The 24,269-nt window shown below is 40.1% G+C and overlaps 4 protein-coding genes across 5 annotated transcripts; 2 read left to right on the top strand and 2 right to left on the bottom strand.

Annotated features, from left to right (window-relative positions):
- Positions 1-1,255: 1,255 nt before the first annotated feature.
- On the bottom strand, positions 1,256-6,020 carry msl1b (MSL complex subunit 1b). Its single transcript, XM_042083796.1, has 8 exons — positions 5,343-6,020; positions 4,762-4,952; positions 4,295-4,620; positions 4,030-4,088; positions 3,835-3,902; positions 3,261-3,385; positions 3,078-3,150; positions 1,256-2,890 (listed from the first exon to the last, which is right to left on the bottom strand). Exons 1-8 carry the CDS (start codon positions 6,018-6,020, stop codon positions 2,800-2,802), a joined length of 1,611 nt encoding a protein of 536 aa, XP_041939730.1. The 3' UTR covers positions 1,256-2,799.
- A 13-nt stretch (positions 6,021-6,033) lies between these two features.
- Positions 6,034-15,030, top strand: LOC121700671 (gastric inhibitory polypeptide). 2 transcript variants are annotated; one of them, XM_042083800.1, is made up of 6 exons: positions 6,034-6,145; positions 13,439-13,530; positions 13,627-13,722; positions 14,198-14,335; positions 14,592-14,687; positions 14,833-15,030. In XM_042083800.1, exons 3-6 carry the CDS (start codon positions 13,637-13,639, stop codon positions 14,840-14,842), a joined length of 330 nt encoding a protein of 109 aa, XP_041939734.1. In that variant the 5' UTR covers positions 6,034-6,145; positions 13,439-13,530; positions 13,627-13,636; the 3' UTR covers positions 14,843-15,030. The 2 variants fall into 2 exon arrangements, with proteins under 2 accessions (XP_041939734.1, XP_041939735.1); XM_042083801.1 differs by lacking the exon at positions 6,034-6,145 and adding an exon at positions 13,261-13,309.
- A 363-nt stretch (positions 15,031-15,393) lies between these two features.
- Positions 15,394-18,150, top strand: snf8 (SNF8 subunit of ESCRT-II). Its single transcript, XM_042083799.1, has 8 exons — positions 15,394-15,816; positions 16,082-16,132; positions 16,260-16,398; positions 16,499-16,603; positions 16,724-16,796; positions 16,983-17,124; positions 17,279-17,353; positions 17,630-18,150. Exons 1-8 carry the CDS (start codon positions 15,766-15,768, stop codon positions 17,765-17,767), a joined length of 774 nt encoding a protein of 257 aa, XP_041939733.1. The 5' UTR covers positions 15,394-15,765; the 3' UTR covers positions 17,768-18,150.
- calcoco2 (calcium binding and coiled-coil domain 2) lies at positions 18,128-24,170 on the bottom strand. Its single transcript, XM_042083791.1, has 14 exons — positions 24,052-24,170; positions 23,370-23,603; positions 22,678-22,780; positions 22,271-22,428; positions 21,576-21,701; positions 21,287-21,418; positions 21,048-21,169; positions 20,624-20,693; positions 20,314-20,478; positions 19,899-20,093; positions 19,580-19,675; positions 19,080-19,239; positions 18,839-18,858; positions 18,128-18,692 (listed from the first exon to the last, which is right to left on the bottom strand). The coding sequence occupies exons 2-14, from the start codon at positions 23,547-23,549 to the stop codon at positions 18,531-18,533; spliced, it is 1,689 nt and encodes a 562-aa protein (XP_041939725.1). The 5' UTR covers positions 23,550-23,603; positions 24,052-24,170; the 3' UTR covers positions 18,128-18,530.
- Between the last annotated feature and the right edge of the window lie 99 nt (positions 24,171-24,269).

Consider the following 24,269-nt stretch of genomic DNA (forward strand, 5'->3'; position numbering starts at 1 on the left):
AGGTGGGGACAGGACAGAAGCCAGCTCCAGGGTACCATCCTGTATCACCTCCTATAAAACATACGAGCACAATGGCAAACTTATCAGCTCAGCAGAGCAACAGCCTGATCCTTTTAGTTCTAGCCTGGTTAGCACGCAGACCGAGTGGGTCTAGAAAAGGTTCATTGACTTACAACTTCCAGCAGGGGCGTAACTAGCAGAGAAATTAAACTTAAATTGGTGCATTAAAATCTTACCAAATCGTTTCAGAAGTGTAACCTCGTAAATGTTTTTAGTGCAATTGTTTACTCAGTTCCAAAGAAATACATGTCCATGCCGGATTAGCAATTGTATTTACGTGCCTGTGTTTTAGGGACATCGGAAATGGGCTTCAATGGCCTCTTCGCCAGACAAACCTGCAGAGCAAATCCAAAATTTGGATTCGTATGGGTATTTCCAGGCTACAGGTCAGCTTGTGTACTGATAGCCTTAGAAGTATGAAGGACTGCAGGTGTCATTGGAAAAGTATTAAAAGATTTCATTCATTTGCCATTGTAAACGGTAATAAAAATAGAAATTACAGCATGAAAATAACTTGTAAATGACACAGTAATCCATTAATAAATGCTTCTAATTTCAAATGAAATCTTGTTACTTTTTCAATGATACTTGCGGTCCTCCGTAGACACCTTGGTGATGCAGAGAATAATTTTCCAGCAACATGACTGTTCTGCAATGGAGATGATAGCAGTCTGATTTGTTGATATTGAGGCAATGATTCCATGCAAAGGCTTGGGCTTCAGGCCCCCCTGACCCCTTGAGCCCGGTAGGCCCGTGCAGTAATCCATCCCTGGTTCTACCATATCTCTTTTGCACGTAGGGATATATTCCCATGCTTAAACCAGCATCTGCCCTATGCCTCCCCAGCCCTATACGTACATACCTGCAGTCCCTCACTCCGACAGGGTTCAGCCGGAGGTCCCTGGTATGGTTCTCCCAGGCACATAGCAGTGGTACCCTGAGTACCCAACCTTAACCCCAGCTCTATGGGGTATTAAATCTGCACCTGACTGCAACACCAAATAGCCAGGCTTGTTGATACGTCAGTCAAACCACATATTAAGACCTCCATCATAACATCTAAAAAGTCTTTTTTTTGTTAGCGTGTTAAAAACAGATGAGATATTAGCCTCATTACCATAGTGTTTGATGATGTGCTCTACATGTAATGCAGTAAAATAAATAGTGATGAAAGAACTCAATGACTGAGGCAAGATGATGTAATACAAAATGATAAGATTTGTATTTTAGCTCCAAAACCAGTTTCTGTATTTTATCAACAGACTATCATAAAATGACAATATTGGTTATACATCACTTGGAACATTAAATAATAGAAAAATAACAGCCATGTCTTGCTTATGTACAACCATTATAAAGTTCTGTAGGCTATGTACAGATGACCAGTTTTACATATTTAAAACTCGAACAGGTTGTCTGGTGTTGAAGTGGCTTTTTGTGCTTTTGCGCTACAAGAGATGCAACCTAAACTCCGACTGAGTTAGAAAACAGGTGTGGCTTCAAGACCAAAACCCAACACCAAATAAAAATGTTAATTAAACAGGGATTGAAAAGAACTGCGCACTAGTGTAAATCTACACTAATTACTCTTGACTGTGAATTAGATAAAGGATGCTGTATGGCTCATTAATGGCATATCTTCACTTTGAAAGGGAAAATGGTCCAAAGATAAACATACTTGGGGATCCCTAAACATCATTAAGAGAGGAGAAATCTCTGAAGAATAACTTCAGGAGGGCAATGACTGACATTACTGATAAATTATTAAGACAGAAGCCTCAATGTTTTACTGAATATTTTCTATGACCCTGAGGCACACACCTCTAGGGGTTTATTTCTCACAAAATTAGTTTCGATTTCAGCTTTTGCCAGCAAGTGCCCATTTCAAGCAAACAATGTAACCATGCACACTCACAATAAAACACACTGCTTTAGAGAGCTTTTCAAGTTTTTCTTCCTGTCTGGTCATGGGGTATTTACTCTTCCTCCAATGCCACCATGCAGACTAACAAAAAAAAAAGATCACAAGCATATAAAGTTATGGAACGATCTTTTGCACACTGCAACAGAAAGTCATTAGTGAGATGAAACTAACCAACAGGACATGCAAGCTGTGCATGGGCAATGCCTCACAACCACACCTTAGCGCATGTTGTGATTTTTTTTTTTGCTTGTTTTGTTTTTGCTCTTTTCTTCCGAGAACTATTTTTCACTTTTAAGCTTTGTCTGCACAACCAAGGTCACTACAGTGAAAGCACACAAAAAACAGGGAAACATTTGATACAGGTTTCAGTCAAGGCAAAAAAAAAAAAGAACAAAAACACAAAATATGTGTAAACATAAACAGAGGGGGCACTGGAGGCTCCTTAAAGAAGGTGGCACTCCATAATCAATATACACATACTTCGAAAAATCCGACAGCAATTCAGTCAGTATTGCTTTCCTTGTGGTTTTGTTACTGCTTCGTGGCTATGACTGATCTCACATTGACCAGCCCCGGCACCCCGCTGTCTTAGCGTCACCCTCTTCCATTGATCCAGCCCAGGGATGCCCATCCAGCCCAGCCCTGCTGAGGCGAGCTGCTCCACAGAGACACAAGCCTACTCTATCAGAGCCCTGTCTCCGGCCCTCCCGGCCCTTCAAAGCCAGCGAAGGTGGTCCTGCCCTGGGTGCCCAGCCAATAACACTAAAGTTCTGCTAGTTTGTTTGTTTGTTTGTTCGATCTAGTTACGGGTGTCGTCATTTACGACAGTTCCTGTGTGGAGTGTTTTTTTTCTGATTCTCCACGCGACAGCGACTTCGGTCATCCAGCCACGGCAGCTCAAAGTTCCTGTGAAAATAAAGAAACCAGAGGAGTATGTGGGTGAGTACAAAACCAATACAAATAGGTTATATAAAAACAGTTTGGCTACAGAAGATATTAGTGTGGGAAAGCCTACATTTTGGTGTAACAATTAAGAAGAATGCAAACAAAGTTCAAAGCTTATTCAAGTATTTAAGAAGGCGCTGCCACTTACTCAGGAGACAGGTTTGGTAATGGTCTTCCAAAAGCCATGACAGGCAGAAACGGTGTGATTACAATGGATTCCACTGCAGAGACACAGTACATTAAATTAGTGGTCAATAAACCTCTTTAATAAATCATACTATGCTGAACAGTTTATTTGGGACAGGGAGTCGATGTGACCACTGAGCCATACCGTCCTCCGTTTCTGGATAGAAAGACATCAGGTCTGGCTCAGTCTCCTGAATAGCCACCTTCTTCTCCATACGCTGCTGGAGTCGCTGGAGCATTCTCTGCTCTCTTATCCTCTGAATGTCCCATCTGTGGCACGAGTAAAACAAAGAGGTAAGACTAAAGGGCCCTTGTCAGCTTATGTAAACAGAATTGCAGAGATGAGTGGGAAGTAGTGTTAAAAAACAAAAATTCATGCTACAGGTAAAAATCAAACACTGTGTCCAAAATATTTCTGTGAATATACCCACTCAAACTAAAACAGCATGAGGCATTCTAAAAAGTTTGTGTTTCATTAATGCAAATGAGAGTGCACTGAAATGAATATGTTGCAAAAAATAAAAAATAAATGACCAGCCCAAGACATGGCATATACCCCGAATTTGGTCCCTTAACACATCCATACTACCCTTATATTACCAGATTTACTACTGTATAGTGGTATGCAAGATATTAGAGAATGGTTTGGAACTGGGGTTCTCTAACTTCAGAACCACTGGTTTGGAAGATCCAAAACACGCAACAATGAAAATTCCCACCTCTTTCTCCTTTTCTCATCCAGTTCCAGCTTTGAGTGTCTTTTCAAGAAGACATTATCATCCAAATTCTACAAAAGAAAAAGAACATCATAAGATATTAAAAGAAATCTTGCTTTTCCTCTATTTCCCCAGCTAGTCAGGGACAACAGTGGGTACATTAAGCCTCTTGCTTTTCAGAAAATGTGTTTCTCTCACCTCAGGGATGTCCGTTTTCTCATTCAGTGGCTCCATGCTGTTCTCCCTCCAGGATGGAACTGAGTAGAAAAACACAGAATGGTAACAGGCATATCAATTGTTAATTTAACCAACACCAAAAAATAATAATACCATTTAACTTGAAAGTGGGGGACTATTTTCCTAAAAAGTGTTCTTTGTTACAATGAACATTGTGACCACCTCTAGGCCACATAGTCAGGTAGCCATTTAGGAAAGAAACAATGGGAACACCAATTTCACTCACTGTCCACATCCTCCTCTTTTTTGGGCGAGGCCTCTCGCAGTGGGGAGAGAGGAGGCTGCTTCCAGCAACACAGGTACATCTCTGTTGTGGTCATGTACGGTAGCTCTTCCATGCACATGGTCTCCTGAGGCTCCTCTTTAAGTGGGTGCATGGCAGCAGCCTGGCCTGCAGACTGCCCATAGCCCATCTCGTCCGATGGGTCGCTCTTGTGCAGGTCTCTCTGACATGACAGTGGCCCGCCAGCCTCTGTCTTCTGGGAGCTGAACTTGGCAGCCTTCCCTCTAGGCTTTTGCGTTGGTGTTTTGGGGTCTGAGAGACCAAATTTCCTGTGTGGCCGAGATCAGAAGGGTAAAATGAACAAAACATAAACAAGAAAGAAAATAAGGGCAATTTCACCAAATAAGTGCACATAGAGTTAGTTGCTACATAGTCATGCCACTTTTTTTTTTCCCCCCTCGAGGACACACCTTTTTTGGACTTTGCCGTCTCTGCCGTAGGCCAGGTTCTTCTGGGCCGTGCCTTGAGTGCCGTCTTCTCCTTCCCAGAAATCATCGGTTTCGGGTACCCATCGCTCCAGCGGCTGGAAGAGACGTTTGTCGCGTGGTGCATTGCTGATCAGCTGCAAACGCCGTTCCATGCGCTCAATCCGTGCAAGCAACTGTAATCCGCATTCCAAAGATAAGACGCACATCTTAAAGAACAGCTATGCATATAAGATACCATAAAACATCCATGAGGAACAACACAATGAGTAAAATCTATGGAATTATCAACTTAGCTGCTGTCTAATTAGCTTTATACAGGACATTTTAAGACACTGTAGACTCTCAAACAAGGGGTTATGGTAATATGTTGGTTATTATATTGTCAAAGAAATATAATAAAGGTACAGGTCTCAGCAGGAGTCAATGGCATGTGACACAGGTGGCATGGCCACTTCAAATTACTTCATACTGGTCAAACATCCCCACTCAAACTGAATGACATTCACAAGAAAGTGCCTCGCAACTACTAAAACTCTGCTGCTCATATTCCAAAGGTTGCGTACCGTGTCTCTGTCAGACTTGAGCTCATCAATTTCCTTGTCCTTGGTCTGAAGCTCTTGCTGCTGCTGCTCAATCAGGTCCAGCTGAAGTAGGAGGATTTGTCGAAGGCATGTGGCTTGCGCGTGCGGGTGACTGGGGGTCTTCCTGATGTTCTTGCGCTTCCCATCTGTACTGGTCTCCAGTGATGCCATGTTGGGGGTGCCAGTCCCATCAATGCCCCTGGCGTTGCCATCAGTCCCAGCGTCTCTGGAGTTGCTGTGTGAATTCATTGCTATGGGCTCAGTCTTGACATCCACAGCATTAGTCTGTCCAAGAGGAGTTTTAGTTTTTACAGGGGTTCCCTCGCCCCCCATGTGTTTAACCTGGGATGACAGGGTCTCTGCGCTTTCAGACGCGTCCCTGGATAGAACGGGTCCTTTTGCTTTGTTTCTCCCCGTCGCCAGTGGGGTCCGACCGGATTTAGGAAGGTGATTCACGTCCAGTTTCCTAGATTTACCGAAGAGCTGGCCACCACTTTTCAGTATGTCCCCGATAACGTTATGAACGTCGGAGCCAAAATCACACGAATCTCTCCTGATATCGACAGACTGACCAGCCCTTATGTGAGCTTTGTCAAGGTCGAGTTTCTCTGGGTCCAATTTAAAACGTGCATTAGTAAACAAAGCATGTCGCATAGTCATGGCGAATACAACGCCAAAATTGTCACTGCATTAATGGAATTATCCTGTATGCTGTCCATGGGTAGACTCTGTGTTTACCAAGAAATTGCACGTCTTCACCCTGCAACACAAGAACAACTACTAAGGTTTTTTTTCTGAAATACGTTGGTGGTTGGTTCATGACAATGTTGGTGGCGACAGTGTTAGCTAGCTTGCTCATTCACGAAACAAATATTTTGCTATCAAAATGGTTAATTATTCTTTTGTAAAATTCAATGATGGTGTGAACTACATGTTAGTCCGTACCATATCTTATATTCAAAGTCATCTGAGCAGCAATACGCCACAAATTATAGTTTGCTTATGCAATGGCGCAATCAACTACGTTAGCTAAGTAAGCTAACGCTAGCTATGTGCTCTCAGAAAATTGAAAACATTGTCACACAATCACCTTCTTGAAGGGATATACGTCGCTCACATAACATGGCCTATAAATATAAACCAGGCTTAGCAGCAACATACCTATGGGTGTCATATAGAACCAACTGTTTTGTGCTCGCTTTTATTTCAATACCCAGCATTTTGCAAACACACACGTCAGGTTGACGATTTACGAATAACTAGTACTGCTAGCTAACTCGCAGTTAGAAGCCGTTGGCTACAGGCTCTTCTACAACCTAACTAGCTAGCCATCATAGGTTTTGCCATTAATGGCGTCTGCTTTACTGTGTCCATTTTAAAATGCAGGAATCCAAGGGCGTGTGGCTATCCAGTGAAATTAAAGGTGGCTCAAAAATATGAATATTCTGATTAAACTCTAGTCATTACCACGACCCCAGACATGTTTCTTCTACCTCGTTATCCTTGTGGTACAGGGCCCTTTTCTGTCTGAGTCGTAGCTTGAAAATCCACTGCAAGGAACTTACTGTGCTAGCTACGTAGCTAGCAAGTCTCTAGCAACAAGGGTAGGTCAGCTAGCTGACTAGCTATGGTGAGAGGGAAAACAATAACAAGAGTTCCAAGCAAGCAAGCTGGCGTTAAAATACTAATAACGTTACCTTAACATTACATGCCTGTAAGCCCTCATGTATTCATTTCCAGTGTGTCGTTTTTCTCTTTTAAACAGGCCTGAACTTCACAGATATGTTAGTACTGATCAAATATGAAGTACGTTACTTTTAACGAAATCCCCCATTTTCCTGCTCAGTCTTTGGCTCTTCTTCTATCCACTTCATGTTTCCGCTCATTTAAAAACATGTTTAAAACGCCATTTAATGCGCATGCGCAACATTTACAGGGCGGGATCTGAACAAGTTGAATTTCAGATATGACGTAATTGCAAGACGCACCAACTTTTCTCAACATAAAAACGTTTTGTCTGTTAATTAGGATGGAAAGTGAACTATTTCAAAAATGATTAAGAATAACAAAGTCAGAAATTAAGCCAGATAATAAAAGAAGAGAGAAGATAATATTCTGCCCATTATATGTTCCCCAGAAACTAGGCCTAGGCCTTTTAGCTTGTTGAGGCATACAGGCACATGAACAGGGCCGGCTCTAGGCAGGGGCCAGGGTGGTCTACCCAAGACCCAAGCATTGGGTGACAAAGTCAAGAAACATTTTTTTTAGTTGTGCATCTGCACAGTGTACAGCCTCAAACCCAGCTTGGGTGTAGGCCTACATGAGTTGGAGTTGAGTGTAATGGTACATATGTATGTGTGTTAGGTAAACCCTCCTCCTGATGCCTTAAATTGCCCTATTACTGCCCCCTATCTGGACTCCTGGCCCGTACAGCCTAGCGACCCACCACCAGCCTATGGCAACTCTACCCGGATTACTGGCCCGTCTGCCAACCCACCACATGCCCCTCGACAACTCCCTTCCCCTGGACAATTCCAACGCTGGACTATTGAACTTTCTGTCACTAAATCAGGAATAATAAATTACCATAACGGATACGTAATCATCCCACCTCTTGTAACTTTCAGCTCAAGTGCTTTTAACACCATGTCTTATTCTCTACACCCGACTATCATATGCATTTGTCATGTATACAGACCTTACTGTCATGTACTGACCCTAGGCAGATGGGTCAGGCCCTTGAGTCGTGGATCTGCTCGAGGTTTCTTCCTATATATATCTCCAATTCTAGGGAGTTTTTCCTCGCCCCTGTTACCCATGGGCCTTTCTTGCTTTTCTTTTCTTCCTTTCTTCCCTTCTTTCTCTGATTGCCTACATTCTGTAAAGCGCCATGATACATGTGTTATGTTTTGGCGCTCTATAAGCACAATAAATTGAAATTAAAGGAAAACTCCTTAAAGGCCATTTTTCACATAGATCTCTGTTTCTCAAAGTCACTTAGTAGGCCTACTGTAGGTACGAGAAGAAAAAAAAAAATTCAGTACCTATAGCTCGAGTTGCTGCAGCCAACAGCTAGAGTAGCCAGGCAGCTACAGTACGACACTCTGGGGGGCATGATTTTAAAGATGTCCCCAGAGTGTAGCAGTGTAGCTGTCTCGCTGCTCTAGCTGTTGGCAAGGATGGGTAAAAATACATCAAAATCTATTTTATAATAGAATATCAAATACCCTCATTTTAAGTGTATCAAAATAAACTACAAAATACATTAGCCACACCATGTATCAAAATAAAATACTGTATTTTTGTATTTTTTAAATATTAATGCATTTAAATGAAGCATGATATCACTTTGCAAACCTTCCATATCTGTCTATTTAATCTATTCCTTCATTAGTACACTGACTGTGTTGATGGACAGTGTTTGAGAGCAACAGCTTTTCTCTGCCTACGTTGCATCTCATAGCCTAAATACTGCATCAGAAATGCACTCAAAAAGTCACAACTGAACTTGTCAAGCGGTACAAAGTGGAGACAAGTGTCTGACATTGTTGATTCATGCCCAGATTGAGTAATGTTGCCGGGCAACCACATAACCGGTTCCATATGTTCCAATTGGATGACTAAAGTTCTCAAAAAACTGATCATTAAAGTTCCCAAGAAACTTGGTATGAGAGGGTGTGTGTGTGTGTGTGTGAGCAACCTACAAGTACTCATCTTTCACCGGATCATCTTCCCGAACCTCAATATTATGATCACAAGAAGTCTGGGCAAATTACTCATTCATTGTTTTGCACATTGTTTTTGGTTTTACCAAAAATATTTGGCAGTATTTTTAAACTACAAAAATACACATTTTCTCTCTAAAAACTACTGGGTTGGAAACGACCCAAATTGGGTTGTTTCTAACCCAGGCGCTGAGTCACTATGGGACAGCAAACATGTTGGGTTAGAATGACCCAGCAAGATGGGTTGGTAATTTAACCCAACTTGTGGGTAGCTTAATCAACCCAGATATTGGGTTATTCTGACAGGGATGTTGGGTTACAGTGACCCAGAAAATGGCCATGTCCTTTTAACCCAAGAATGGTTTACATTATTAACCTATCAAAGATCCTTGATTACTAGTAAGATAGAGCAACGTAATTCGTTACTATGGGACATTAGTGCAGCGAGGGTTTACTCTGGTCTGCATAAAGGGGGATTTCCCCCCTCCCCCTTGCAATAATCGAACGCGGAAATTGTCGAACGTTTGCGCCTCTCGCTCCGCTTTAACCCTCTCTGAACCTATTTAGTTGGGTTCATTTGACCCATCAATTATGTTGAATTATGTTATGCTATTTTTTTTAGATTTAAGCAATATAGCACGAGTGAGAGTGGGGTTGGTCATGGATATTCCCACGGGTGTTGTTCGGCCGTAGCCACGAGGCCGGAGGCCGGAGGCGGGAATATCCATGACCAATCCCACGATCACGAGTGCTATATTGCTTTTATACAACAATTCTACCACAAACTAAATAACCTGAAAACACCCCATTATTGTTTAAAAATGTTCATTTCGACATCGTTCTTACGCATCAAAAAATAGTTCCCTTTTCAATAGACAGCGTCTTGGTTGCTAGGTAACCAACATTCCAGACCCCTCGTTACCGGTCTTTGTGGTTTACATGTCTTCTTGAAAGAAATGTTGAAATCACATTCATATCTAGGTTTGCTGCATGCATGTTACAAGGACACTGGGCCATGCCATGTCATGTAAGGGACATGGTACTGCAAAAAAACGTAATATAGTCTACATTGCAGAACCACTCAACATGTGCATAGTGAATAAATGTTACACTACTGTGCACAGCCTGACGTGACGATGTTTGCACGTTAGCAGCGGTTAGCTAATTATGCTAACGTTAGTTATCTACAAGTCTCCTCCAAGTGACAATCATATTATACACAATGCTGGCAATGCTGAGAACAATTAGCATCCATTATCTTACTTACATTGAGTTGACTGTGTGGCTTAATCCACAGATGTGGTGAAGCACTGTTTCGTTATGGTTTGCTAAGAAGTAACCCATTGCACAAATAGGCTGACACCAGACATAATTTCACTGCATTTCTTACTTCCAGTAACTATATGCATGTGACAATAAACTTCCTTGTATCCTTGTATCATTGTATTGCTTGAAATAGTGGAGAGCTGGCTGTTAAATCTTCGCATTGTATCGCGGAGTGATTTATTATTAGCTGTGCTGAGTCTGAGTTGAAATGTCCAGGGAACTCATGGAACGTCTCTCGGCCAATCAGAAACAAATAAATAGTTCCATAATGCGGGTTATAAGCATAGCATAAGCCATTTAAAGAAGCAAACAAGTTTAAAGAATATAATACTGACAATTTTGAACAAATTACTCACTTAGTACTTTATCATCATTACTCACATAGTACATCTATCACTAGGCTACAACTTATTTTTACGTTTTTTTTTTTTTCAGGAGCCAAAACATTACACATTTACTCTCTACTAATATAATGAGATGTAATGAAGAACATCTTGAATCTTAAATTAAATTTATTTAAAATGCATAAAAAGTTAAAAACCAGGAAAAAGCAGTCATCATACAATGGCAAGGCACCTAGCCCCTCACTGCTCCCCGAGCGTTGCTGTTGATGCAGGCAGCTCACTGTGCTGGGATTAGTGTGTGCTTCACCTCACTGTGTGCTGAGTGTGTTTCACTAATTCACGGATTGGGATAAATGCAGAGACCAAATTTCTCGGGATCAAAAGAGTATATATACTTATATATACTATACATGGGCGGGGGAAATTAACATAAAAAACAAGACTTAAAATAACAGCAGGTAGTGCCATCAGGACAGGCGACTTTGCCATGGACGGTTGATGGAGCCCACTACACAATCATAACAACAAACAGACACATGAAAAGAGGTGGTAAAATAAACACAGTTACAGACACATATACATGCACACATATCATAATGCTATATGTGATTCTACTTGTGCATTTTTTGTATGTGTGCAGGGTTGGTCCTACGCTATCCTGAGCCGGGGAGCAACATCACGCACAAGCATTTTTAATTTTTAAAAAATGTTCTGGGCCCCCTTCTAAACTGGGCCCGGTGCAGTTGCTCACGTTGAACCGGCCCTGTATGTGTGTGTGTGTCTACCTAGTGAGTGAACTCTTTTGCGGGCTGGGAACTTCTTCCATGGAAGTGGCACACATTTGGAATATTCGACAATGCACTCATAACGCCTGCAAACAGAGGGAGACTAAGATTAATAAGTTGCAAAACACACAGAACACAAAAAGACCATCACTGAAGCACTACTACTGAGGCGCAAGTCAGGTACATCAAATAAGGGCTATGAAATGAAGAAAATGAGGCCAAACACTACTTCACAACCTAAAGTGTATCACCCCCAATTCCCCAAATGTATAATTGCCCCCATTCGCATCCATATGACAAGTCTGTTAATGACAATGGTTACACTGCAGTTCCTTAAATGAGGGTGGGAGATAACTTACATAGTTACTACATTCATTTGTTTTACTGGTCCTCTTTTTTATTTAAATATCAACACTCCATGCATATTAAATGTATATATGTTATCTACCTAGGCATATGTCTCAACAGTTTTGTTGTTGATTTTTTTTTAATCTTGAGACTTTTTGATAGTGCAGACTAGCATGCTTAAAGGGGTGGTTCAGGATTTTTGACATAGGACCTCATTTCCAAGTTAGCAAGTGTGGTATTTATCAGTTTCATCTAGTCTTCTAGTTGCAGAGTTCGCAGCTAGCGCAAGTCATCAGTATGTGTTAGCCTGCCACTAAAAACAGTCTTACCCACTCCACAGTACACCCGAGGCAAATAAATCCAGACTATCAATGTAAATGTCTGATGTAAATGAGGTCCTATGTCCAAAATCCTGAACCACCCCTTTAAGGGTGATATGGAATGATCAAGCAGTGTGCACTGTGTGTGGATTGACTTTATATGATAAAATAACTCCTCCACCAAGCAATCAGGATGCTGAACACTCTACCCACTCTCCCATCACTGACAGCCCCCCCCACCCACCAGCCAACCAGGAACCTAGGAAACTAGGATCCTGTCTACCAAACCCCCCCCCCCCCCCCCCCAGTTACTTCATGTAACTGTTAAGACTATAGAAATATACAACACAACTACCTCTATTTTTTTTTTAATATATGTCCTATATTTCTATTTTGATACATACATGTTCTATATTTCAGTCTTGCACTTTAATTTAATGTTTATTGTCTATGGCTATGTCCATAGTATGTCTATGTCTGTATTTAAAGCATGTCTATGTCTGCATGGGAGAGTAAGAAACGAAATTTCAATTCTTTGTATGACCAGTGCATGTAAAGAAATTGACAATAAAAGCCGACTTGACTTGACTTGACTTGACTTGATGGTTTACATGCTTGCAGTTGTCTTCTTTAAACCATAAGATTTCAAGGACTTACTTTGCTTTGCTTACTTAATTTACTTTTCCCCCTTTTTGTTGATGTTTATAAAACCAGCTAATTTCGCACATAAACTGAAATGTATAAAACTTTAATAAAATGCAAAAAACAGATGTAAAACATAACAACACCATTGTTAAATCCAACGGAGGTGAAGCACCATTGTACCATGTTTACTTTAACCAGGGTAACTGCCTTCTGAATATGCCTTGGTGATTCATAATAATTTTCTAATCATCAACCAGATTGGATCTACTGCAAAAAATCATTTCACTCTTGTGACTTAATGTCGTGTAATCAATGTCAAGCAATCAGCACAACTGGCCATACCTGATTAAGCTAATTACCCATAAAAGGCTTTCATCTGCATCCTCCAATCGTAATTTAGCCAAATCCACAGGGCAAAGTTGTATTTTAGTTTCCTTAATTGAACATTGAAAAAAGGTAACCCATATGGGAAAGTTCCAATGTTATACACATAAGTCTTATCAGTGTTTGCACCTGAATATTAGTCATGCAATTAAATTCCCTAATGTCAGACCAAGTAAGTGTTTTTCTCCATGATTTTTCCAGTTACGAAACTAATACTGTGGTATAAATAGGGCCATTTCATCCCATGGTTAAACAGCTCATACAAGACTTCATTGAGATCTTTTTCACCCAGGGTAAGGACAGAATTCATCATATATTTCTGGATACTGGATATTTTTTTAACTGATGTATATGTTTGGAGTGTAGAATGTTCCTGTGATTTTCTGCAGACATCAAAAGATGAAAACTGCCGTTTTTGTGGCCGTTGTTCTTTGCCTGAGCAACTCTCTGCAGCCAGAAGCAAAAGCATTGGCAGAGGAGAACAGGTAATATTCAGATTTTTTTCTCCAGTGTTACTGTATTATCATTTGTGGTTATTATAGGGGCGGGTTGCTTAAATTCCATTGTTGAAATTGATTGAATTGTGTAAAGCATTACAATGCAAGAGCACTGCAACTAATACTTTTTTCACATTCAATAATTATTTTTCATAGATCCTTATAATGAATGGTGCTGGCATGATTTTTGTTGGGTTAATTACTTATGGACCCTTTCAACAATAAAAACAAAAACAATGCTTGAACGTTCTATTTGGGCCCCAATCTACTTCCTCTGCATTAAGATAACATATGGAATGTTAAAACGGAAGCCTTGTGGGGCCAACTATGATGCTGATAATGGAACTCTCTTGAAAGGGTCCATACTTGTTTTTGGTATTATTGGTTGTAAGTAAAATGGCAAACTATGCATACAGCAACATGTTTTCATGTTTTCATTGTTTTAATGTTTTCACATTCTAAGCCAGCTTCAGGACAGGGCACATGTAGAACGCCGCTATGCTGAATCTACCATTGCAAGTGACATTAGCAAGATCATGGACTCCATGGTGCAGAAAAACTTTGTGAACTTCCTTCTCAACCAAAGGGAGAAAAAGAGCGAGTGAGTGATGGAAGAAAAATATTTGGTCATTTTGTTGATTAAGGCTTAATACAAAACATAACATAGAAAAAGACAATTTACTAATAACACTGTCATTAATCTTTTGTTATTATTAAATGGTGTTCAATAGAAATCAAGGTCTGTGAACAGCTCAAAGTATTGTTTTTGATTTGTCATAGACTTGGATTAAATCCATGATTTGTCTGGATATATATAGCAATGAAAATAATGTTTTGTAAAACTTAATGTCTCACAGCCACCCTCTAAATCAAGAGGATGAAGAGGCTCATATCAACGACCTCCTGAAAAAAGAGCTCAGTTCATGGGTCCACAGCAAGGGAATCAGATCCAGGTAGTTTTTTTTTTCTTTTTCTTTTTTTTTTTTATCTGGGCTGGTACTTATTGTCATGTTTTTGTAGCTTAAGTCATTCCTGTTAAGATATTAAGATATTGTGTCATAACATTATATTATCTCTGCACCTTTCCTTTGTCCACAGTGCTCAGTAATTTGATGGAGACAACATACAGAATTCATAGCCTACATACAGAGGAATGGAAAACATCATGGATCCCTGTTTGAAAAGAACCAAATCACACAGCTATCAATAAATGACCATATTGACCTTTCATTCTGGTGACAGTCAATCATTTGACTCATAATTTGTTTAATAAATGATATGTTTTGATAAATTCAACATGGGTCATGGTCATTCTGTATTGACTGTTAAATACTATCTGCAATTCAAATCCAATACACATCCAATACACAATTGTCACATCCAGTACACACTTAAGTACAATGTGTGCCCTTTACTAGCCTCAGCAGTGCTATGCAAATGAGAAAGCCATACAGTTCCAACCAATCAACACATTGCTTAAGGGTCATGAGAGAGAGAGGGGTGTAATTTAATCACTTTAAATATTGATAACCTTTAGCCATAGCATATGGCTAGTGCACCTTTTTGAGAGGAAAACAAAAAATTGCAATTCTATTTCTACTCCGATACCTTAGATGGCGATAAAGAATCTATCCAATCGTATGCTGCTGTGCCGAATGTTATTACAGCAGAAGAAGAAAACAATGAACAACTTCCTGGTTTGCAAAAGTCGCTTCGTTCACATTTTCTGGGTAAAATAACAATGAGACTTTTTACAAAATCGTTGCTATATTGTGAGTGATAGAAGATCACAGGTACTGTCCAGATATACCAAAACACGCTACAATTGCATTTACACCTTTAATTCCAAGGCGATTGAATAACTGACCAAGCTAGCAAACTAGCACACTTCTGTGAGGATTCGACAACAGGATTGCTACTTATCAAAACACCAAGCCTTGTATGGAAGAGCAACAACCAACAACGGACTGAGCAGGACCATTGTGTGAAACGTCTTTCGGCTGGAGAGTTTGAAAGCACCACCTGTTCAAAATGAGAAGAGGTGTTGGAGCGGGGGCTATTGCCAAAAAGAAACTTGCAGAGGTAACGATGATAATACGATGTCATCAAATTGACCAATTCAGTGTTTGTGTTTGTGTGTGTGTGTGTGTGTGTGTGTGTGTGTGTGTGTGTGTGTGTGTCATGAACATGATTTTAAATCCAAATTCAGTTAAGTCCAAATTAATTATCAACTAGATAAACATGGTAAGCTATAGCCTATGTCAGCAAAGCATCTCTGAAACTATAAGCGATGTCTCATGTTATCAGAAAACACTATATCAATATAATTGTTCATTTATTTATTCAGGCTAAATACAAAGAAAGAGGTACAGTTCTCGCTGAAGATCAGATTGCACAGGTAAGCCCAAATGAAGCAGTCGCGTGTTTTGGTTCTTTAACTCTGACAGGTGTTACTACTTGTTTCAAAAAGTTGTTGGGCATAAAGTGTATACAACTCCATAATTAAACTATTGGATAACTTCCAGATGTCTAAACAATTGGAGACATTCAAAACCCACCTAGAAGAGTTTGCTAGCAAACACAAACAGGAGATCCGAAAGAGCTCGCAGTTCCGTGTACAGTTTCAGGAAATGTGCGCCACCATCGGGGTCGACCCACTGGCTTGTATGTTTCTCAGATCTATTTTCCAACATAAAACCCCTTAATATGTTTACAGCTGTGCCAGCTAAGTCACTTTAATGCAATGCTATAATGTATTCCACAGCGGGTAAAGGCTTTTGGTCTGAGATGCTCGGGGTTGGAGACTTCTATTATGAGCTTGGTGTGCAGATCATTGAGGTGTGTCTGGCTTTGAAGCATAGAAATGGAGGTAAAATATCATTATGCTGTAGCTTTCTTTTAAACCATGATTTTAAACTATATCCTCAATATTCTGGAACTTAATCCATAGAAGTGAAGTTCCTCTCGATGAAAAACTGATATTTTTCAGGACTTATCACTTTGGATGAGCTCCACCACCGTGTGTTGAAAGGACGGGGGAAATATGCTCAGGATGTAAGCCAGTGAGTATTGTAAGAGAAAGCACTGTGTGCCCTTGTATTATACAGAGCATGTATGTGTGGAACATGTGAAACATATGCTGTATATCATAGAAATCAATGTCAGATAAATACACACTAATGATAAAACATGATACACACATATGACTAAACATGATAAAAAAAAATATCTCCTCCGTCCTGCTTCAGAGATGATTTGGTGCGTGCCATTAAGAAACTGAAAGCAATGGGGAATGGATTTGGGATGATCCCTGTTGGAGGCTCTTATCTGGTGCAGTCAGTGCCGGCAGAGCTCAACATGGACCATACCGTGGTGCTGCAGCTAGCAGAGGTAATCAGATCTATAGTCTCTCTTTAAATCCTTACATTCACATTTCCCATTGACCACTGCAAACACAGCAAACAACATATAAAGTGGTCTTTTAACATGGTGGTGGTTTTGTCACTAAGGCTGACCAGTGTGTGTGAATTCGGGTTTCTTGCAGAAAAAGGGCTATGTGACCATCAGCGAGATAAAGGACAGTTTGAACTGGGAACGAGAGCGGGCAAGTCATGTTGTGGTGAGTTTAGCTCTGTATTTGAAGGCATGTACTCTATAAGTTCTCAAGTTGTGAAGTTTAACATTAGGTCCCATAGACTTACGCAAGTTGCGCTCTTCACAGTACAGCTGACTAAATTGAAAACATATTCTCTCAGTATTTTAAATATTTCAGAATGCAAGTATATTGATATTTTAATTTAATTTAATTGTATACACACTTACCATGGTGAGAGTGAATTGTTGACACCTTGTCCACCATTAATTAGTACCCTACATGCTCTTATACATTTTGCAGGACCATCTGTTAAAGGAGGGATTGGCATGGCTGGATTCCCAAGCAGAGGGGGAACCTCAGTACTGGTTACCAGCTCTATTTTCTGAAATTGCCTCCCGTGATGTCACACCAGAGGAGGCCAATCAGATGACGCCTTAAGAGAACCACACAAAGACCTGGAAAACTGAGTTTTTAATCTGTCTAACATTTTGTGGTGAACAAAACTGGATGGGTGTAAAAGAAAGCAAATCAAGTCATTCTATAGGTCTGGCATTGAATTTGTTTTCTATTAACTACATAGCACTCAGACATAGGTTTCAATGAAGGCAGAGAAGATGCTCTACTTGGGGAGAATAATGCTAGTATTCTTGCAAGGAGTGTCCCGCTGGAACATTAAAAAGTGCCCACCGTTTTAAAAAAATGTGTGAACATTATTGCAAGGTATTGTACGTTCACATATCTCTATAATAATGATGTTGAAATTGTTTCCTTGTAAATATGAAAAAACATACATTTAAATAAATAAATGAACTTAAGCTTTATTTTTGTTTTAATCATCAATATAATCTTTGCAACAGGGTCATGAATGTGTTTCTTAAACTTTTCCCAGATATAGTCAGACAGCCAAATTTCCTTATAAACATAATATAATAGTAGCATGTTATAACAAAGACACTAATATTATGTCTTTGTGTTGTGGAGCTAAAGTGCTCTCAAATGTAATTACAGTTCTTTAACATCATTATACAGTTACAGTATATGTACCACATGCCATAAAATCAAATCATGAATTTACTTTAACTAATAACTTTAAGACAACTACAACAGAATTTTTGCTAAATTACTCTCTGCCTGACAAATTACTTTACTTATCAGGAGAGCACCATCTAATGTCAGAAACAAAGGTACACACTGGAGCACTCTACAAGTCATGATTGTAGACGTGATCCTCAAACTCCTGCTGCTCCATCCCGTCACAGATGAGTGTGCAGATGGGACACACTTTGTGGCTCTCCTCATGCTCCATCAGCTCCTCCTTACTGATGCCAGGGAAGGCTACCAGGCAGTGCTGGCACTTGAGCACCTGTGGGCAAAGGAAGAAAAAAAGGGGGCAATGGCATCAGTTTCATCAGGCAGAACGCTTTAAGCTGCCAAAGCAAACAGAAGATCAGGCAGAACGCTTTAAGCTGCCAAAGCAAACAGAAGATCAGGCAGTCTGAGCGTGCTCACCGTGTCCTCACTGGCACCGTCTGTTTCAGAGAGAAGAAATACAATTTTACCACAAATACTTGACCAACATTCATAGACTATTCAGCTAACACTATTGACCAATATAACTACAAAATAACTGGATAACTATCTTTACATATAAATAACTAGATATGCATATGAATGTCTAACAACACCATATTTTAAATGACCAACTACCAAGAGATCATGTTTAGTGGCAGTCACAGACAGGAGCACTAACCTGTAAAGGCATAAGGATTCCCATAGAGGAGCGAGTCCTGTTGAGCCTCAGTGCTGGGATCAGTGAAAGAGGGGAAGCTAGGGAAGTCTGGGGCAGCCGGAGTGCCTGGCTTTACTCGGGCCAGCTCTCCTTTCAACAGATCCACTTCAATTTGGAGTTCCTGAGAAACAGAAATGGGCAAACATATCACACTGGCTGTCTGGGGGATCAAACCAGATGAAACTAGATTAGAAACTAGAGTGTGATCAGCAGCCAAGACCTTAGACATTCTGACTAAGGGACCCTTTCTTCTGTGGTGTAAAAATGTAAATAACTTGTAGGACACTTGTCAGTTGTGAGTTTTTGTTTCCCCTTAATTCTCATGATTAATTTCTGTATTTACTTTGTATTTTTACTGTATTTTACTGAGGGAATGTTTCTCCAAATAAATGTGTACCCCAGTGCTTAGTGTGCTATTAATATTATTACACTATTATTACACTATTTCACTCTTAAGTCACCTGATTTTTCTTAAGAAGTTCTTCCTGCTCCTCTTTTGCCAGGTCCATGATGGCTGCCTGGTCATCAATATTCCTCAGTGCCTCCTTGAGCTTAATCTATAAGTAAGAGGAACAGTCTGTATTATAGCAACGTTTACACCAGTGCCAGTGTTATTACATAAGAAGGAAAAGAAAACTCTGAACAAGAATGGCTTCCCACATTAAAGCTGACAGCATTCCATCACCTGTTTACATTACCACTCTGAAACAAAACTATCACTCCGCCACCACTCCAGGAGTGGACTTGCACAACAGGAAATTATATTAAATGGTGACTCACCTCCAGACTGCTGTCCTTGCTTTGGGATCCCTTCACAGATTCGGCAGAGGCCTGCTGCTCCAGCTGACCCCTGAGCTCCCTGAGCTCCTGCTCGGCTGCCTCGGCACGTCTGCGGGACTCTTTGGAACTCTGAAGCTCCTGCCGCACTTGGATCCTGGTCTCCTTGAGCTGCTTGAGCAAAGTCTCCATTTGGGCCTGCGAGAGAAAGACAAAACCAAGAGCTGAACAGGAGACGAACCTGCTCTGTTGGGTTCACATATTTTCCTTTGGTAAGAACTCATAAACCAGTTAGATTTTCTCTAGTATATTGATTTTTATGAATACATTACATTGTATTCCTTATATTGTTTATAATTAATGCATTGAATTAATTTCAAATGATTCACTTAAAAGTTCAGCTCTATGTCAAGTCTACCTTCGCATCGCTTTCGTCCTCTCTCTGGGGTGTTAGGGCGGACAGGCTGGCGTTCAGACTCTCATTCTCTTTCCTCAGTCCTTCCAAGTCTCTCCTCAGTGCTTCCACCTGCTGTGTCTGAGCAACCAACTTCTCATTTTCCTTCTGACTGCTCTGGAGGTCCACCTGGAGAAAGGACACCACTAGATGACTCACACCATCTCAGGCCACTGTGCGTAGTGTAAGCTGTCAGGATGTCAGTAATCTAGAACGTAGCACATAGACATACACATTGTTTATGAGTTTTTTGTCTGTGTTTACTATTGCAAACCTGAAGGAGTTGAACATTATCCTGTAGTCTGCTTAGGTCCTGCTCCATCTCTTTAACCTTTGAGTTTAACCTTCAAGATAGTGAAAATATAAACATATGTGATTTAACAAATAATAAAAAAATAGAAGTGTACTGTTAAACAAATGTTGTGCATAAAACACTTATGATAACGACTTGCACTTTATCTGACTACAACTGAGTGTTGCAGGAGGATTTCCTAGTAAAAGAAATAATTATTATAGTGATTCTTAAGAGTATATAAATTGTAAATAAATTGTATAGATCCACCACATGTGAGCACATTGTTTAACGCTCTGTAAAGCGCCATGAGACATGTGTAATGTTTTGGCGCTGGTTAAAGTAAAATTAAATTGAAAATGAAATAAGAGCTGAAAATGACAGAGATGTTGGACGAATGTCTCACTGTGTGATCTGTGTTTGTTGTTCTTCTGCAGTTGCCATAAGCTCCTTTCGTTGCTGTTTCAGCCGATTCAATTTCTGCACTGCTTTTCCATATTTATCATCAACAGAGGATTCTACAAGGCTCTGAAATACAATAACATGTTTATTTATCATATGTTAGGGAAGTATGATCTTTGTGGAGGAAGCTACACAGTATTAAATGTGAATGCTACAGTGCATAATATTATATGTGAAAAGTACCTCTTGTGACTGCTTGAAGTCAGACACAGCATCTAATTCCTGGCATGACTGTTCCATCGGCACATTTGTGCTTTCGCCACCTGGCAGCTTCGTATCTGTGCTCTTTGAGTTTTTCATCTCTTCGATGGTGAGCTGATGGAGACACAACATGTATTTGACATAAATTACATGAATTATACTTTTTCATCAAGTATGAAAACACTGGCAACATACAAGAAACCAGTTTTGAGTAAAAGCTCACATTCGCTCCTATAGTATTCATAAAGATAGTACCGGTAAGTACACTAACATTGAGTCTGTGGATCTCTTTCAGTTTTTCATCAAGCTCATTCCTCAGGGTCTGTTTGTCCTCCTTGATTTGCTTCAGCTCCCGGCGGAGCTCTTCCCTCTCTTTCTCCATCTGCTCTGTCTGCTCCTGCAATCAGTCACAAACTCCTCACTAGTATTGTGACAAGGGGCCAAAATGCACCACACAACACTATGCACACATTTAGACTCTGGTCAGGGAAGCATTCAAAAAAATCTCCCAGCATTAGGTCTGGGTAAGTGCAGTCCCCTTCCCAAATAACAAATCCAAAGTCAAGTTCTCAATGTTTGTTGTTGACACTTTGTTTTGTTGACATCATAGTAGTTGGAATCCATATTGACTCCTGAATGATATTTGAAAGCAATTTTATGAATCTTAATCGATCTATATTATACTTAATGCAATCTGGTTTGTTTTTAAATACAACGACATGACCTCTGGGATCATATAGCTGGTACAATATACTAAATAGGTACATGGACCTTTTTTGTCAAGCATATCAAATAAAACAGAGCAGTTGCAATGGTGGATTGTCCAACAGAGCTCTGATTGTAAATAAGATACGCCATGACCATGCCATGTATTCCATTCTAATTCAGTGTCAAGAATAGTTGTGTCGGTATTGATGTAATGTTTGTATCATAATCAACATTGGTTGATACAATGTTGATGCATACCTGTGTTGTGATGACCAAAATATCATTCTCTAGGCTGGTGTACAGGGCGTGATCCTGGGGGTTCTCAAAGCAGAAGGGAGTGCTGGCTCCTCTCACTTGACCGTTGCTGTCCACATAGCAGAACTGGTAGTCCCCATCATCCTTAGGAAGGTAGTAGTCTAAATGGGAAATAAAATCAGTTAACAAGAGGGAAAGTAAAGTCACATTGGGGACACACTCAGAAATCTTCAGTATGTGATTAATATAATTTCCCAACAATTTCTCTTTTGGACTAGATAGACTTCTGATGGCCCCCAGTTTCCTTTGTATTAGTTTATATTTAGATATGACTCACACAGCCATTCACACACACCACTCACAAAAATATAATTTCAGTAATAAGCAGCATTGTTGTAATTTAAATTTACCCGTAAACACTACTTGTCGTCTCACAGGGTCTGGTCCTAATCGATCCAAGCATGGTTCCACCCACAAAAAGGTGTGATAGTTTTGAGTGGTGTTCCAACCCACCTACACACAACATGCAGTCACTCACAGTTTCCCTGTTACACAGTCCTACAGTAGGTTATTGAGAATGACTTATACAATTGTGTAGAATATTTATTTCACCGTACAAGCGGGTACAAGACATCGTGTCATGTCATTTTTTTTATAATTTTACTAGTATTTTCTCACCATGTGATTATTGCATCAGTTTTATTTTGCATATAGGCTACACTATAGATGTGAATAATTTATTTAGCCAGCGTTTTTACAAGGGTAAAAAAAAGCATAAATCCTGAAACAGTTTGTCTTTCAGGAATGCCATGAACAGTAACCTGACAACACCAAGTCCCCCTGAGGACAGGTCATTTTCTTCAGATCATAGTAAAAGAAAGTTGCAAACACCCTTGTGTAGGCTAATGTGCCCTATAAAGCAATAGCCTACAAGTTCCCAACTTAAGTATAAAGTGTTCTATACCCTTTTTCTATTTCTAAACATTTTGATAGACCATGATGGCATTTGGTAGCCTCTGTTAGCCGTAATACAAGACTGAAGGGAAAACTTCTTGGTTAGACATCACATCACAACATTGCTCAACTTGTTAGCAGGACTCACTTTGAAAATCCCAATCCAATCCCTGGGATTTGGTTGCAGACCGGCCGCCAAAGTGTAACAACAGGTGACACTGGTGTTGGGTGGATAAGATCGCGGAACATCGATAAAGACAACCTGAGAGTAGGTTGTTGTTGATTCCATTTCTACAGGAAACGTCTCAGCTTCTGGGCTTTCGTTCATGCTTGTGGACTAAACATGAAACGTCAAGTAGCCTAGGACTATAATAAAACGTGACTAGTAAACAAAAAGAAAGAAAGAAAGAAAGAAAGAAAGAAAGAAAGAAAGAAACTAAAATGTAATTTCACCTTTTAGGACAGCAAAACCGAAACCAAAAGAAAAGAACATTAAATACGCCAACATTTTGACATTTTGGCTATTTCACGTGGACTAACTTTTATAGATTATTAGAAGCCAAGCTTACTAGGTCTATTACCATTATGTTACACGCACATATTAGGTAACACAAACATCTAGGTTTCACTTTCATGTAGGCCTACTTGAAAAAAAGAAAACACCTTTTTCATTACAGATATCCATCGTTTCCATTAACTTACAGGCCCTAAACTAGAACTTTATTTCCCAAAGTAAAACCAGCCCATGTTTACGTAATAGGTATAGGCCTAGTTTGTTTTTCACGATACACGCCCGAACTAGAAATAAAATTGTCGATTACAATACTCACAGTAACAGATCAGCCCACACAGGGAGAACAGCCTGCTCGTTTAGAAACTCTATAGTCATGGACTGTGACATCAGAGCCCGTGGTGACATGCAGCCAGATCTGCAGGGCGTACCTTTGCTCTTTGGGAAATGTAGTGCCAGATTGTAGTTTGCGTGCGCGCAGTGGGCGCTTTGACTACAATGCCCATCAAAAGTCGCGCTTCATCACAGATAACTTGG

The sequence above is a fragment of the Alosa sapidissima genome, chromosome 24 (genome assembly GCF_018492685.1).
Source record: "Alosa sapidissima isolate fAloSap1 chromosome 24, fAloSap1.pri, whole genome shotgun sequence".
In the NCBI taxonomy this organism is placed as follows: Eukaryota; Metazoa; Chordata; class Actinopteri; order Clupeiformes; family Clupeidae; genus Alosa; species Alosa sapidissima.

Excerpts from the sequence above, each read along its gene's own strand:
- msl1b (XM_042083796.1), bottom strand. The coding sequence starts at position 6,020 with ATGACTATGCGACATGCTTTGTTTACTAATGCACGTTTTAAATTGGAC. Across the intron at positions 3,903-4,029 it reads AGAAAACGGACATCCCTGAG|AATTTGGATGATAATGTCTT; the intron begins GTGAGAGAAACA and ends TTTCTTTTGTAG. Across the intron at positions 2,891-3,077 it reads TTACCAAACCTGTCTCCTGA|GAACTTTGAGCTGCCGTGGC; the intron begins GTAAGTGGCAGC and ends TTATTTTCACAG.
- LOC121700671 (XM_042083800.1), top strand. The coding sequence starts at position 13,637 with ATGAAAACTGCCGTTTTTGTGGCCGTTGTTCTTTGCCTGAGCAACTCT. Across the intron at positions 13,723-14,197 it reads GCATTGGCAGAGGAGAACAG|CCAGCTTCAGGACAGGGCAC; the intron begins GTAATATTCAGA and ends TCACATTCTAAG. Across the intron at positions 14,336-14,591 it reads CAAAGGGAGAAAAAGAGCGA|CCACCCTCTAAATCAAGAGG; the intron begins GTGAGTGATGGA and ends AATGTCTCACAG.
- snf8 (XM_042083799.1), top strand. The coding sequence starts at position 15,766 with ATGAGAAGAGGTGTTGGAGCGGGGGCTATTGCCAAAAAGAAACTTGCA. Across the intron at positions 16,133-16,259 it reads CTGAAGATCAGATTGCACAG|ATGTCTAAACAATTGGAGAC; the intron begins GTAAGCCCAAAT and ends GATAACTTCCAG. Across the intron at positions 16,797-16,982 it reads TATGCTCAGGATGTAAGCCA|AGATGATTTGGTGCGTGCCA; the intron begins GTGAGTATTGTA and ends GTCCTGCTTCAG.
- calcoco2 (XM_042083791.1), bottom strand. The coding sequence starts at position 23,549 with ATGAACGAAAGCCCAGAAGCTGAGACGTTTCCTGTAGAAATGGAATCA. Across the intron at positions 20,094-20,313 it reads AGGACGAAAGCGATGCGAAG|GCCCAAATGGAGACTTTGCT; the intron begins GTAGACTTGACA and ends TTTCTCTCGCAG. Across the intron at positions 18,693-18,838 it reads ACGGTGCCAGTGAGGACACG|GTGCTCAAGTGCCAGCACTG; the intron begins GTGAGCACGCTC and ends CTTTGCCCACAG.